Raw genomic sequence first — 13,918 nt, 5'->3', positions numbered from 1 at the left:
AGTAAGGGCAAGTTCCCAATGACCAGTGATATGAAAGAAATCAGGAATGGAAGTGTTGTCCCCCAACAATGGCAACATCTTTTGACTTGTAATAAATCTAAATAATGCTTTCAGCTATCGATACAGGGTTCATTTCATTGCTGTCCAAGAACAATTAACTTTCAAGAAGGTATAATTGTGCATTGAGACATTACAGGGAATACACTTTGTCATGGCAGCAACTAAAACATCCCAATAGACTACTACTTGCTTCCCCTGTTTCATGATCTGACAAAACATTTTTACCTATTTGCTTCCAGTGAAAAATGCAGAACAGATGTGGTTCCTGTTGAAATAGAAATTATGTTATTTGATGTTTAATGGACCCTACAAGAATTAAGAGCTTCCAGAATATAATTTTTAACATGGTCTATTTTGGTGTACGTCAAACAGCAGGGCAACAATTCACTTTCACTTTGCCATAACTCCATAAGGTCAGTAGTTGACTAAGAGTCCATTTGTTAAAACAAAGCAAATTAAAAAATATAAATGTTTCTGTTCAATGCTTTGACTGTTATTTTTCCATCAAATTTCAAGGATTGGATAAAACATGTTTTCCATGACATTGAGCTTGTTATAGAAGTCCATCCACCACTTGTATCTGGAAACAGTAACTTATGCCTTTCTATTGAAAAGATGCCTAAACTTCAAACAAGTAAGCTTGTTCTCAGAATCATTCCTACTTATAGACTCCGTAGTGCTCATTTAAAAATGTGGTCATTTAAAGACTTGGAACACACTCATTTTATAAAGTATGATAAACACTGAAGAAAATGAAAGTTTTTTAGTATTAGAATGAAATCAATGGTTATGCATCAGTTTCAATAAATTATTACATTTAGAAACATTATAGCATGACAAAAACTGTTTATACTACCACAGATCCTCCTCACTAAGGCAGAGCATCAAACTGAGAATTGGTTTCACAGCAGCATCAAATAAGATCAGCCTCAAAGAGACTTCTGGAAGAGATCATCTGGTCCACTTCTTTGTCTGGACTCACAAACAAGGGCATGTTGATCCTTCCTGACTTGTCCAACCTGTTCTTAAACCCCCAGCCACAGAGATTCCACAGTCTCCCTAAGAGAAGCTTTTTACTATGGTCAAAACCATTCCATCTCTTCAGAATAAGAAGCACAATGAACAGATTGTTTGGAGAAACTAAAACAAACTGTAAAATTTCAGTGTGCTGTGCCGCCTGTCTTAGGGATGAGAAAGGGGTGAAGGAAGCAGAAATGACGATACGGGAGTGTACACCTGATTTATGCCTATTTTAAAGTTTCTCTGGTTTAGATTCATATCCTAACAAGCTCCCCTACAACTGAACAAACTACACGAATAAAGTATGAGCTAAGGAAGAGTGATTACACACAACTGTGGTTAACTTCTACAAAGTCTGTGAATACCCAAGGCAGTTCAGCTCCTCTTGATGACATGCCTCCTTTAAGATTCCTGGGACACAAGAGCAGAGGTTATAGGTTGGAGGTGGAGCCACCAGGGAGTGTAAAGAGAGCCAAGGTGGATCTGACTTCCACCAGGTCCTCATGGAAACAACTGTTCTTTGATAAGCCAGAGGAGTGGATTAGGACAATTGTGAGGAGCAGTGCCAAGGAACTGAGCCAGATATAGACCACCCAAAAAGAAGAAACGACTCTGTCAAGAGGGAATGGAATTAATAGAACAAATTTGTGATGGGATATAACCATTTGGGGGTGGTAACCATGGCTCATGCAGAAAAAGATGGAGGAAAAGCCAAGACAACACCTGAGATGCAAAAATGCATTGAACTGGGAGCCCATGAAAGGCAGAGAAATTATGATTTTGTTTTGAAAGAGCTGGATACATGACATTCCAGAAAGAATAAGATTATTTTTAAAAGTCTTAGTTCGTCTGATAGGCATCCATGAAACAAAATGAAGTCTGTGGTCACTGTACTATTTAAATATTATCCTTTAAGAAATTATCCAGCAAGAACTTAATTCAGAAATTCTCATGTGAGATGACCTTTTGAAACCACCTACATAGAAATCATCTTGTATTTTCTGGACAATATGTGTAAATAAAAGCTTTTCTAACCTGTATGTAAGTGTACCAGACATACATTTAAAGCAGTTGACACATTTAGAGTGGAATTTCCTCATTTACAGAAAGTTACATACAAAAGCTTTAGAATGGTGACAGGAGAGAGGGTTGAGACTTGCCCTGATCATCCAATTACAAAATCTTAATTTTATTATGACTTTCCAAACCAACAGACCATTTAATAAAATTTGGGATAGATGTCTCAGTGTAAACAATTCCTTCATTTATACATCCAAGTCTAAATCTTTGAATGATGGGTTTTCATTTATCAGAATGTTTTCTCACATAACTTTCATTCCTGCTAAGTCCAACTCTGACACTGTGGAGAAAAATTAATTTGGTCAATGTCCTGTCAAACTACCACTAAGTAACATATAAGTCTATAAAGCAGCACAATACACAGAAGAAAAACAAAACAGAAAATAATATAAAATGCTGTAAAGCTTAAAAGCATTCAAAACTTTGGAGATGTCATTATTGTCATTATTGTTTTACCATTACCACTTGCAGGTAAATGACAGGGTCTGTATTTTGCTGTTGCAATTTTGTCTGCTATTACCCAGAGATTTTGGCCAAACAAGGGTCAGAATTGCTGTGAGACCAATTCACTGTTGACATAACTTTATTGATTTCATTAGACTTTTGTCAGCAGAAAACATTGGCTTCTGTTTAGCTTTGGGAAAAAAAAAAAAAAAAAAAAACAGCCACACCATCTGCTTTTATTAAAACATATTTTTAACCTGAAGAGTAGATATGAGTGACAAGATTCACTCCTAAATCCAACAAAGTACCAACTCTCCTTGTATCCAATAATCTCCAAAGGGGTAAGGATAGACAAGAAATTAGTCTGGACATTTCAGGAAGTAGAGAGGAACAGGGTTTTTTGAAGAAGAGGGGCTTTTGTCTTCTGATATTCAATGAGCTTGTACTGAGTTTCACAAGTATCCAGTTACTTTTGGAAAATATTGTTTAAAACACTTGGAGTAAGGAAATGGGGTGCCAAGAAAACTGTGTTACCTGACACTGCTGTATTACCGAAGTGTCATGTGTGTTCCCAACATTTCAGGCAAATGAATGGACTAAGGTAACTGATTAACATTTTATCTTGCTTTCAACATGTTACCAAGTTTGTAAACTAAACCATTTCAAATAGCAGGAACCAACCATTTTCCTGTTGTTGCTGCATCGATTCACTGGAGGAAACCATAATGAATATCAAATTAAAAGATGCATAATAGTGCAAACGCACAGGACTCTTCAAGAAAGGTAGATAGATTCAGTATTTCTTAGCTGTCAACCACACAGCTTCAAGATTTAAATAACTTTAATACAGCTTTTTAATTAGATAGGAAATTATATGCAAACCAGGAAAAATACTTAAACGAGCTATTTTTACATTCAGTAGCCTCTGGACCATAAAACTCTGGATCATAAAAGCTAACATCCCCAATATTTAAAATGACAGACACCACGTCATTGAAAAGACTGAACAGAAGCTGCTAGAGGCAGACAATAGGAAAAAGCATGCCTGAGAAAGGTAGACTTTGGCAGTCTCTGTGCTCTGTGGGGCACAGAAGCATTCTCTCCCAGCCCTTTCACAATCTCCCCAGGCCAGAGTTGCCCCCAGGAAAAAAACACTGTGACCAGGTGCTCTAGTTAAAACATCTGCTGCTGCATGGAGCTGCCAAGGCAACAGCATTCAGCTGTGACGTTTTCCAAATCACAAAGTTAGTACTCCGCTCATTCCTGACAGTGTCAGAGCCAGCACTCCCAGTGACCTTCCCCATAAAAATGACCCAGAAATGACTCCAAAAGCTCTGACTGCCACTCTTTAGGTCACTGACAAGAACGTGTCCCAGATTGTAACACTAATGCTACTCACGTGGACAGGTAGAAGGGCAAAGCAGTTTTCTCAAGAAAGGGGACAGGTGTAACTCCAATTAAAGGCTCGAATCCTTATTTTTCTACATAAAAAAATACGGTCATGCAACTGCTCAAGTTGGTGTTCCAGCCCACTCCCAATGTATGAAATGTACACAAACCCCTATCTGCAAAAATTACTCCCTCCTTCACTAAGAATGAAGCTTTTAAATAACCTTTAAAAATTGTGTTTGAAAGAAGAACACGTTTTTTTTCCCTTCATAGTCCTTCCTTCTCCAAAGGAAACTTGAATCCAGCAGTACAACTGTGTACACCATGAACAGACCATAACATGGCCTTGACCACCACACCCCTCTAGTTAAAACACTGATAAGTTCTGGTACTACATATATACTATGGGGTCCTTCTGTGCATGGCCAAAGTCAAACTCCAGAACTTTTTAGGCATAAATTGCCTTTTCCTGGACAGCTCTAGCAATGCATCCTTTCCTCTTAGAAAAGCTCATAGGAACTTTTTTAATCAGTGACATGTTCTTTTTCAAGACAAACTACTTGGGAACACTAAAACTGAAAAGTCTACAGTGCAGTGCCATAAGTGATAATTGTTTTAAATCCTTCACAGGATCAGATACCAACAATAAAACTTTTAAAAAGCATAGAAAATTATACCAAGACAGTCAGATTTTCCAAAATAGGCTGTCATAAGAACACATACTGAAACCTATCCACTAATAAAGAAGGTAAAAAATTCAATAAACACTTCTGTAACATTAAATACACCATCTAATTTCTATTCACCATATATTTTTCATAATAATGATACTGAAATACAAATGTTAACAGAAGGACACAGTCTGTGTAAGCCATGTTTTCATAAAGAGCTTACTATTCATAAAGAGCTTTCTATTTTCATTTCAAATACATAAAAATATATTTCAGTTCAATATCAGCCTGTGAGTAGCATAAAATTTCAAACACACTTCAGAACACTTATATGCATTGATAAAAGTCGCACAAAGTTGTTTTTTTTTTATTTGCAATGGATAAGCATGTCACCCCAGACTAAAGACAAAAGGTGAAGGAGATGCTGCTCCCCACCTTGTTCTGCTGTAGGTGACAGTCTGAGGGGCTACATTCCACCTCTGCTAGGCACTGTGAAAGTCTTTCACTTCCACATGCCCAACACAGTCACTTTTACCTTTTAAACTAACACCTATTTTCCACTGGTAGCATCTACCAATGGAAAAGGTGCTCAAAATGAGGGCTAAGCAAATAGATACATAAAATTTAGTAAGTTACTTCTAAGATGCCACCCTTCCATTAATCCCCCCTGCAGTTTTTGTGTCTAAGCTTCCTCCTGCCTCACTCACCATTGCTATGAACCCACACGCTGCATTTGGAACAACAGCAATTGTCGATGTATCAAAGGCTGCTTGATTTTACCTAGATCAGGTACCAACAGCACAAAGTTGAGAATAATACAGGCTTTAGCTTGTGCTTTTTATGAGTGCTGGGACCTCGAGCACTTAGCAAGGAAATGAACCTGTAATGAGGTCTATGCTATCACGATTTCACTTCTACTAGAACCTGAGGAACCTGTTTTGAGATGAATATGGATGCTATTATCACACCTACACACCCCTGCTCTGGGAAGAAATGTCACAAAATGCCAAGTTCTGAAGTCCAGACTAAAGCAAACTAGGTCAGAGCAGAACTGCAACCTCCATTTTCATCAGTAGCCTCCTGCCCAATTTTTAACTTGGTCTTTAAGGAGGCTTTGTCCCCAATGGCCAGATGTGCCACAGCTGAATCTTTGCAAACATAGCCTTTGACAGAGAAGAGGCTTATACCTGTTCTCAAAATCCAGGGCTTTGAATTTCACTTTGGATCAAATGGCAACCAATGTAGGTCACAGGCTGACTTTTCTTCACACTTTTAGCAAGACATGCTGCTCAATGAACAATCAGCGTGTCAGATCTCCCTTCAGTATGAATACAAAAGCACATTTGTTAGAGCCTTTCTAGTTCAGCTTCGACAGCTCTGCCTGAAGACACTATTCAGCTTTTGTGCAAAGAGCAGTCCTCATCCCAAAATGTTCTGCAAATTCCATCTTCAAATTCCTAACTCTCTCAAACTGGTATATAATATCATACATCCAATAAACTCCCATGGATGCATAGCTACGTATCACATCAAAACTTTAATTTGGATTTTTCTTGTTATTTCTACATCTACTCCTTGTCAATTTAATTTTTCACTTGTGTTCTCTACATAGTTTAAAACCTTACAGATCAGGAAATAATGGCACTTAAATCCTTTTGTCCTTCATTTTATGTATGGTGACACCTCTGGCTGCAAAGACCTACAAGTAACACTGGTATTATACTGCTGAACTTGTCTTAAAATAGGTACAGCACCCACAGCAACTACAGCTTTGAAGAAAGAAACAGAAAAAAATCTTTCATTGGCGTGAAAAGCAGCAAGTTCCACAGCAACTGCTTCAGAAAATCAGACTGTGCCCCTATTTTTCAGTAGGTGTAAAAGGCACTTCAGTTTGGAAGAAAAAGATTTATAAAATCTTAATAATTATTTTTAAAAAAGATAAAAAATACAGTTCTGACCAAAGATAAATCTTCTTTATTTGTTGCTGCCTATGTCGTCAACAAATTGTATATGTCTTTTGATCTCACCAACTACAAGCAGTGCAATCATACATGTCCCAGCTGGCAGTTCTTGTGGTGCATTCTCTAAGAACATCTAAAGTGTTCCCACTTCAGTTGGCCAATGAAATCTGTGCTTAGTTTAGTTTTTCTATCTTCATTAACCACAGACACAGTAAAAAAGATTAAATAAAAAACCCAGACCAACAAACCAACCAAACAAAAAACCCAAAGAAAAACCCAAACAAACAAACAAAACCCACAAAAAATTCACTCAAATTGATCTTCCACTATATTGCAAAAACCCTACAGAGAAATAGCTATCAAGCAGTGATATGATAGGAATTAGTCCTGTATTCTACTTTCCTTGGCATACAATATGGGCTCCACTTATGCTAAGAAAGCCTGAGGCAATATGCAACTGTCTGAGGTCAGAACAACTATCTGCAAATAAACAGCAACAAGTATATTGTCTGTTCTGAATGAAGCATAAATCCTTTGGGGATCTGATTGTTTTGATTCAGTCTTCCTCCTCTTAGCTCATTCCCCTGAAGATTGGACACAAAAGATAAAATAAAGATGTCCCTGACATTGCAAAGAGAATGACAGGACACTATCTACTTGATTTCCTCTACACCCTGTGATACATAAAGCAAATAAAAAGGCCAGGAGGAGGACAGGAGACTCAGTGACTCAGACCACACACAGTACTTGGTTTCTTTCTTCTTTATTTCTGACTCCTTGAGGAGTCACCTGTTATCATTCCCATTGGGATAAAAGGCAAGAAAATTATTGGAACTCCCTCTAAAGCACCTGGAATCATAATGAGAGAGAAATACAGCAAGGTCTTAAGGGAAAGTAAAAGGACAGCAACATTTAAATCTGCTCTTCATTACTCATGGCATAATCTCTTTCCATTTTTATAAAAGGTTTATTAGAAAAAGCAAATCAATCAGATGGATATCTGATATTTTCTTTACCTTCAGGCCTTCTCTCTCCAGAATACAATTGTTAACAACTGGTCCAGAAAGCGGATCTGACACAGAAAGTGCCTTTAAGATAATGAGCTGCATATTGAGCAACTAGATCTTTTGTTTACCTTGGGACAGGCAAATGAAGTGGAGGTATGTCTGAGTTGACTGGCAGGGAAACACAGCTATCTTTGGCATTTGTGACTCAAACAGCTCTGCCTGTCCATCTCTGAATATCACTGGTGATCAGACATCAATCACTTGAAAAAGGAATCACCCTGGCAACTTGAAAAGTAGCTTTTTTTACACTGCATTAGCCTCAAATACCATGGCTTTCTAGAGGGATGTTGAAAGAGTGTCTAGAAGTTCTCCATGTGGTACCAGTCAGCAATTACTGCTGTTGCCTATGTCAGGAGAGATCCGCAATTAAAAGGGACAGCAAATGTAAAATGAAAATATGAAAAATAAAATTAAAGCAGGAAACAGAAATAGAACTGCATTAAGACATTATGAGTATTCACTTGGAGGAAACACACCTTTATTATTAAGTCAAAAAATGGCCCAAAAATGCAAAGAAAGAGAAATATGTCATACACTGGAAATTGGTCTGTTGTGGTTTGGGTTTATTTAGTCAGGTGTTATATTAATGTTAGTTAGGTTTGTTCCTTATACTCCCCTATTTTTCCCCTCACAGTGGTTTGCTCCCAGTTGTTTACCCCAAGATTTCCTGGCACTTGGATCCCCGGGTACCTGTCAATCTCCTCACCTCTCCCTGTTTCCTCCTTGTTTGGTCCCATCAGTCAGGGTTTGTTCACTCCCTGTGGGTTGTCAGTCCTGTCTCTCGTTTGTCCCCATTGGGTGATACAGGTTTACACCCCTGTCCACCCACTGCCTATTTAATCTGCTGCCACCCTTTGTTCCCCGGCATTTTGTCACTGCATCCACCCCGAGAGCTTTTTGTTCCTGCCCCACCTGGGGGAATAAAGACTCTTTGGGCTCGCAAACAAAGTGTCCTTCTCTCGTCTCTTCATCTCCTCTCAGCGTGTGGACCTACCAAAGCTGCGCAACCCACGCCGCAGCACTCAGCACTACCAGGGTGGCGGACACCATTCCCCTGGAGAGCCCACTGACGTGGCAGCCGCCCGGCCTCACACGGGCAGTGCTAGCTGGCGCCAGGTAGCCGCCGCATTGGTCTGGTGATGTAATGTTAAGAGACATCACTGGATGCAATTCACTGAATAGTTGGGTAAGGGAAAATATTATTCATACAACATAAGTTCCAGTCTCCCACCAGTTATCTTAGATCTGACCTTCTTTTCTATGCTCCCTTCCTCTCACATACACACAATTTCAGTGACTAAAAACATGGGGGAAAAATGAAGAGGGCAACAAGTACAGCCTGAAAGGAGGTGTTTCACCAACTGGATCCCAGCTCCAAAAGAGTCACCTGGGGCTGCTCTGCAGTGCTGGGCAGCCCTGGACTGCAACAAAGTCAGCTGGATTTTTAGCACAATTTTTGATAAGCCCAAACGAAGAAAACGAAACTCCTGTACCCTTCACAGTTGTTTCCCTCCCCAGGAATTTTTACTGAATTTTTTACTACTTTTTTTTTTTTTTCCAGAAGAGAGAATTCAAATTATTTCGCATCTCAGTGGTAACATGGTAACACGGCTTCAATACTCCAGCTAGGAGTGACAAAGTGACAAGTAAAGAAAATTGTTTTCAAAAAAACATTTACTCACTTAGCATTCACATCTTTGAACTGCTTCATGAAGTGCTACCCAAAAGCTAAATATTGTTAAAAGATTTCTTGGCTCTGTTTGTTCCGTGAGCACACTTTACCACCAAAGCCCTTACAAAACTTGCAGCCACTGTTCATGATATTAACAGGAACATGATGGTGGAATTTACAGTAGAATATTAAAATTGAAGGAACTTTCAGTTTCCCTTTATGCAATTAACCCAGCAACAACAGCAAGCACTTTGAAATAACACTACTAATCAAAAAATTCATGTTTGAGACAGCAAAGCAGTGAAATGCTATGATATTTCTTATGTAGGGGGATTTAATACTGCTTACTGCAGAGTCTATAAATCAGTTTCTCTACAGAACTCTAAAGCCACAGGTGCCAAATATAAATCTTTTTCTCCTAATCCCATTCTTGGTCTTTTCATGTTATTACTGGACTTCCTGGATAAATTGTTGCTAAAGTAAGTTTGGTCTTTTTTCCTGCAAAATTTGCCAAACCAACTGCTGGAATGCATTTGTATTGTCCTCTTACTAGAAGAATTTCTGTAACATTCCCATTGACCTAATTGCAAGTTTTGGCCTGAAAAGATGACACGTTTCTGTGAATCTGGTAAAGCTGTTGAAACAGGGATACTAGAAATGAAGTACCCTTCTGGCCCCTTTCATCAAGCTCCAGGCTGAATCCCCTTAGGAATGTGATGGCATTTCTTCTCCCTGCTTTTTCCTAAAACCCTATTCTAAGCTGCTTAAAAAAAAAAAAAAAAAAAAAAAAAAGATGAAAATCTGACCAAAATAACCCAGAAACTTAAGTAAAGACAGCTGGAAAGATGAAAGAGTGCTAATGTTTAGATGTAAACCAAGCAACATGTTCCAACAACTGGCAGGAACTAAATTTTGTCCCAGAAATGTATGTTATTAAAGAACACAGTGTCAGTGGGGAAATCCCTGAAACCACAATACAATTACATTGTTTTAAGTCATTATTGGAAATTATTATCATTACTTAGAGAAAAACAGAGTTTTCATGTTTATATAGTAAATATGAGTGTGGTACGTCTTACAGTAAGTCTTTTTTCTTACAGCTGGAGAAGAAAAAAATAATAATCATGGGACAAAATTTATTGTTTCCAGGGTAGATACCATAGCCAGGGTAGATACCATAAGCCATCATTAGGCAAGCAATTCAAATGAAAAAATAGATAAAAATGTGATCAATATAACATACTATATTAGACTTAAAACATAGTTTGCAGAGCCTCCAACCCAAAGCAACTTCTCCTTTTGCCCCTGATGCAGATGAATCTTGCTCTAAGCTAAGTCCCATTTTATGGCAGACACAGTGCCTGTAACTTGCATCCTTTAATCTGGCAAAATCCTTGGTCGTGCCCAAGGATTTTGCTCTAATTCCATTTAGAGTCATGTTTCAGGGATCTATATATAATCATGTCTCTACTGTATCAGTGTGCTGTGTTCCTGGTTTTAATATATACTCCTAATTTTCTAAGCTTCTGTCATCATCAGGGCTTTCTTACCTGTGCAGATTTTCCCGTCATAGGTCTCGCACACCCAGTCGTGGCACTCGCAGAGCGGACCGTAGTACTTGCCAGACTCAGTCACTTGGCAGATGCAGACTCCACACTCACACCTGCCTCTGTCATTGCACAGCTTCCCCCCTGAGACGCGGCACCTGAGCTCCGACTCAGCGCGGGACAGCCGGCAGGAAGCAGGAATACCCAAAGCGCTCCTGTGGGGGACAGCAAACAGAATAAGCGGCGGTCAAAGCCAGGGCTGCAGCTCAGAGCCGATGAGAGCTTGGCTCATTTGAAACCACCCTGTCATTGGCATCAGCCAATACCCAGAATATTGTTCTTACCACCCCTTCAGCTGCAGTTGCAAATTATTACTTGCCTCAAATCACCAGTTTTCTTCGTTTTCATCAGAAACCTCATTGCTACCTACAAGAATACTCATAATTTATTTTACTTACCTGTTTAACTACATTGGCCTCATCTACTTTCCTATCAGGCATATCTGGTATATATACACAGACACTTATAGTTTGATTATCCATCATGAAACATTTTGATCTTAATTATTTCAAAAAGTTTAGAGACACCATACACATCCAAACATCTGGGTAGCATAACAGGAATATATATCATACAGCGCACTTAAGGTTGATTCTAATAAAATATGTTTGCCAAAGTAATCCTTCTGGTTGTCAGACGTATATGATCGATGCTTCCAATGGAAAAGGAAACCAAAGTAATCATGGCTTTCCACGCAACATTGTAGGTTGTGGCTGTGGTTTTGGTAAAGGCAGCAGAATCCAGTTCTAGATCTGTAGATCTGCAGTTCTACCATGCAATTGTACCATTCACTGGAGCACGTGGAGATCAGGACTTTCAGGACATACTCAAGGAAAATCACACTTTGTCTCATCAGGAGCTGAATCATAGGAAGAAAGAACAAAGGACTGCTCAGGCCAAAAACAGGTCTCCACAACGCTAAGGAATACTGAAGATGTAGATTAATAGAACCTGCCCTTCTCAAATAGCAGATTTTGCAAGGCTCTGGAGCAAAGGAGCTGCCGGCCCTAGGAGCCAGTGTGTGCTGGCTGTGGTGGAGGTGGAGAGTGAAGGGCAGTGCACATCACTGTGCCACTGCACCAAAGTGCAGCAATAATCAGGGTTCTGTGGTTAGGTGCCTGCTCCACTCAAGCAGGAGAATCTGGAGGTTTGGGTGTAAAGAGTCATCACTAGCCAACTCTTTCCCCTTCACTGCTTTCAGAGTGTGCATTTTGGGCATCAAATGCATTGCTGTAAATAACTGCAGTCTGCACATGCCCCTACCTCCTGAGGTTCCCAGTGACCCAGAGCGCTTCCCTCAGCGTCATCTTTAAGGAGGCAGAGGAAGAGCCAACTAACTGCTCTACCGCTGCCTCCACGAGCCCAGCTTCCAACTCCTTCCAGCTTCCACACTCCTGGCACCTGAGAATCAGTCGCACCCGCCCGTGAGACTCGAGAGCCGCACTTACCGCAGGGCCGGGGGCCCGGCCGGCAGCGCGGGGCCCAGCAGCAGCAGCAGCAGCAGCAGCAGCCCCAGCAGCCCCGGGGCGAACATGGTGCGAGCTGTGCTGAGCCGCACCTGGGGCGCTCCTGCGGACGGGCGGACAGACGGGCGGACAGACGGGCGGACAGACCCGCCAGGCACGCGGAGAGCTGCGCGCTGGACAAGCCCGGCTCCAGCGCTGCTCCCCCCGTGCTGCAGTGGCTCTGATTAGCTGCCTGGGAGCGGGATTTGGGCAGCACTCTGGGAAGGAGGCCGGTGCCAAACCCCGAAGTTTACAGTCTAGGCAGGGAAGTAATTAGAAACAGTTGCGCAGCCAGATGGTTTATTTTGATGTTTTAAAAGTGGCCCGTTCACAGATGTGAACGAACTGTCTCATTCTCAAAGCAGAGGCACCGTAAATATTTGAGGTATGTGTATCCCCCCGTCCTTTGACAGACGGCGGCTTGGGATAATCTGTGAAACTTGTACCGAGCAGGAGACGGGACCAGCGCTCCCGAGGTACAGCATCCCTGCCTGACTGCTGGAGCACCTCCCTGGCGCCTGCCTCCCCGGCTCCGTCCCTTCCCTCCTTAGCCTGAGGTCACCGGCTCACGTCACAGCCCCGAGCGACACTGCAGGCTGCCAGCCTCCACCAGCGCGAGTGACTGCACACTGAAAGCATTATTAGTTAGCCATTTCCTAATGCCTTATTAAAACACAGTCCAATACTTCATCTCAGCAGTGGGAAATTTTTGAATTGCTTTAAAACAAAGCTAAGAGGAAGGATAGTCCCTCCTAATGAATCAAGTTTGGCAGATATGGCCACTGCACTTCTTTATGCTGCAGAAAGGTTTCAGATCCCTCTGGCTGTCCTAGGAAATTGCTGTTTGACTAATACATCCCTGGGATGGAAAGCTTTTAAAGAAACAAACTTTGACCACAAAAGATGGTAAGTTATAGGTGTCTTAGTCTACACACACACATGCATTTTTGAAGCGGGCAGCTGAAAGAAGCAGCTTTCACTGGTTTTGAAGCCAGTATTGGAGATTAAACCTTCAGTATCTTTCTCAGAATGAAAAACTCTTGTTTTAATTTAATATTAAATATCTAATATACCGAAGATCATGCTGTTCCAGAAAACATTTTAAGATTTAGTTAAAATTCTGACTCAGAGGCTGCCTTTCCTATGAGTTTGTGAGTGTCTTACATTTTACATAGTGAACTCAAGGCTACAATTCACAGCATTCCTGCTAACATAACTAGTTCTGCTAGTTACATTCCTAAAAAAAAAAAAAAAAATTAAAAAAAAAAGCATCAAGCATTTCACTTTGTTCTGCTGGACTTATATATTAAAAAAAGAACATTTAAAATCTAGTTTGGGGCCTGTTTTCAGTCAAGTACCCACTTCACTGGAAGATAAAACTTTATCAAAAATCAAAAGAAGAGACTGGACAAAATCTGCTCTAGCATCTTTGTAAACATACA

The 13,918-nt window shown here is 40.4% G+C and overlaps 1 protein-coding gene across 1 annotated transcript in view; it reads right to left on the bottom strand.

Annotated features, from left to right (window-relative positions):
* The window catches only part of ITGBL1 (integrin subunit beta like 1), a 127,201-nt gene extending 114,568 nt beyond the window's left edge, over positions 1-12,633 (bottom strand). The window contains exons 1-2 of the mRNA XM_068182546.1: positions 12,420-12,633; positions 10,915-11,126 (exon numbers count right to left, since the gene is read on the bottom strand). Of these exons, the coding sequence (XP_068038647.1) occupies positions 10,915-11,126; positions 12,420-12,505 (298 nt within the window). The 5' untranslated portion in view covers positions 12,506-12,633. The remainder of the gene's footprint in view (positions 1-10,914; positions 11,127-12,419) is intronic.
* Positions 12,634-13,918: the final 1,285 nt, after the last annotated feature.

The sequence above is a fragment of the Anomalospiza imberbis genome, chromosome 2 (assembly GCF_031753505.1).
Source record: "Anomalospiza imberbis isolate Cuckoo-Finch-1a 21T00152 chromosome 2, ASM3175350v1, whole genome shotgun sequence".
Classification (NCBI taxonomy): Eukaryota; Metazoa; Chordata; class Aves; order Passeriformes; family Viduidae; genus Anomalospiza; species Anomalospiza imberbis.
The sequence above is the reverse complement of the archived record's forward strand: the minus strand, read 5'-3'. Positions and strand labels throughout refer to the sequence as shown.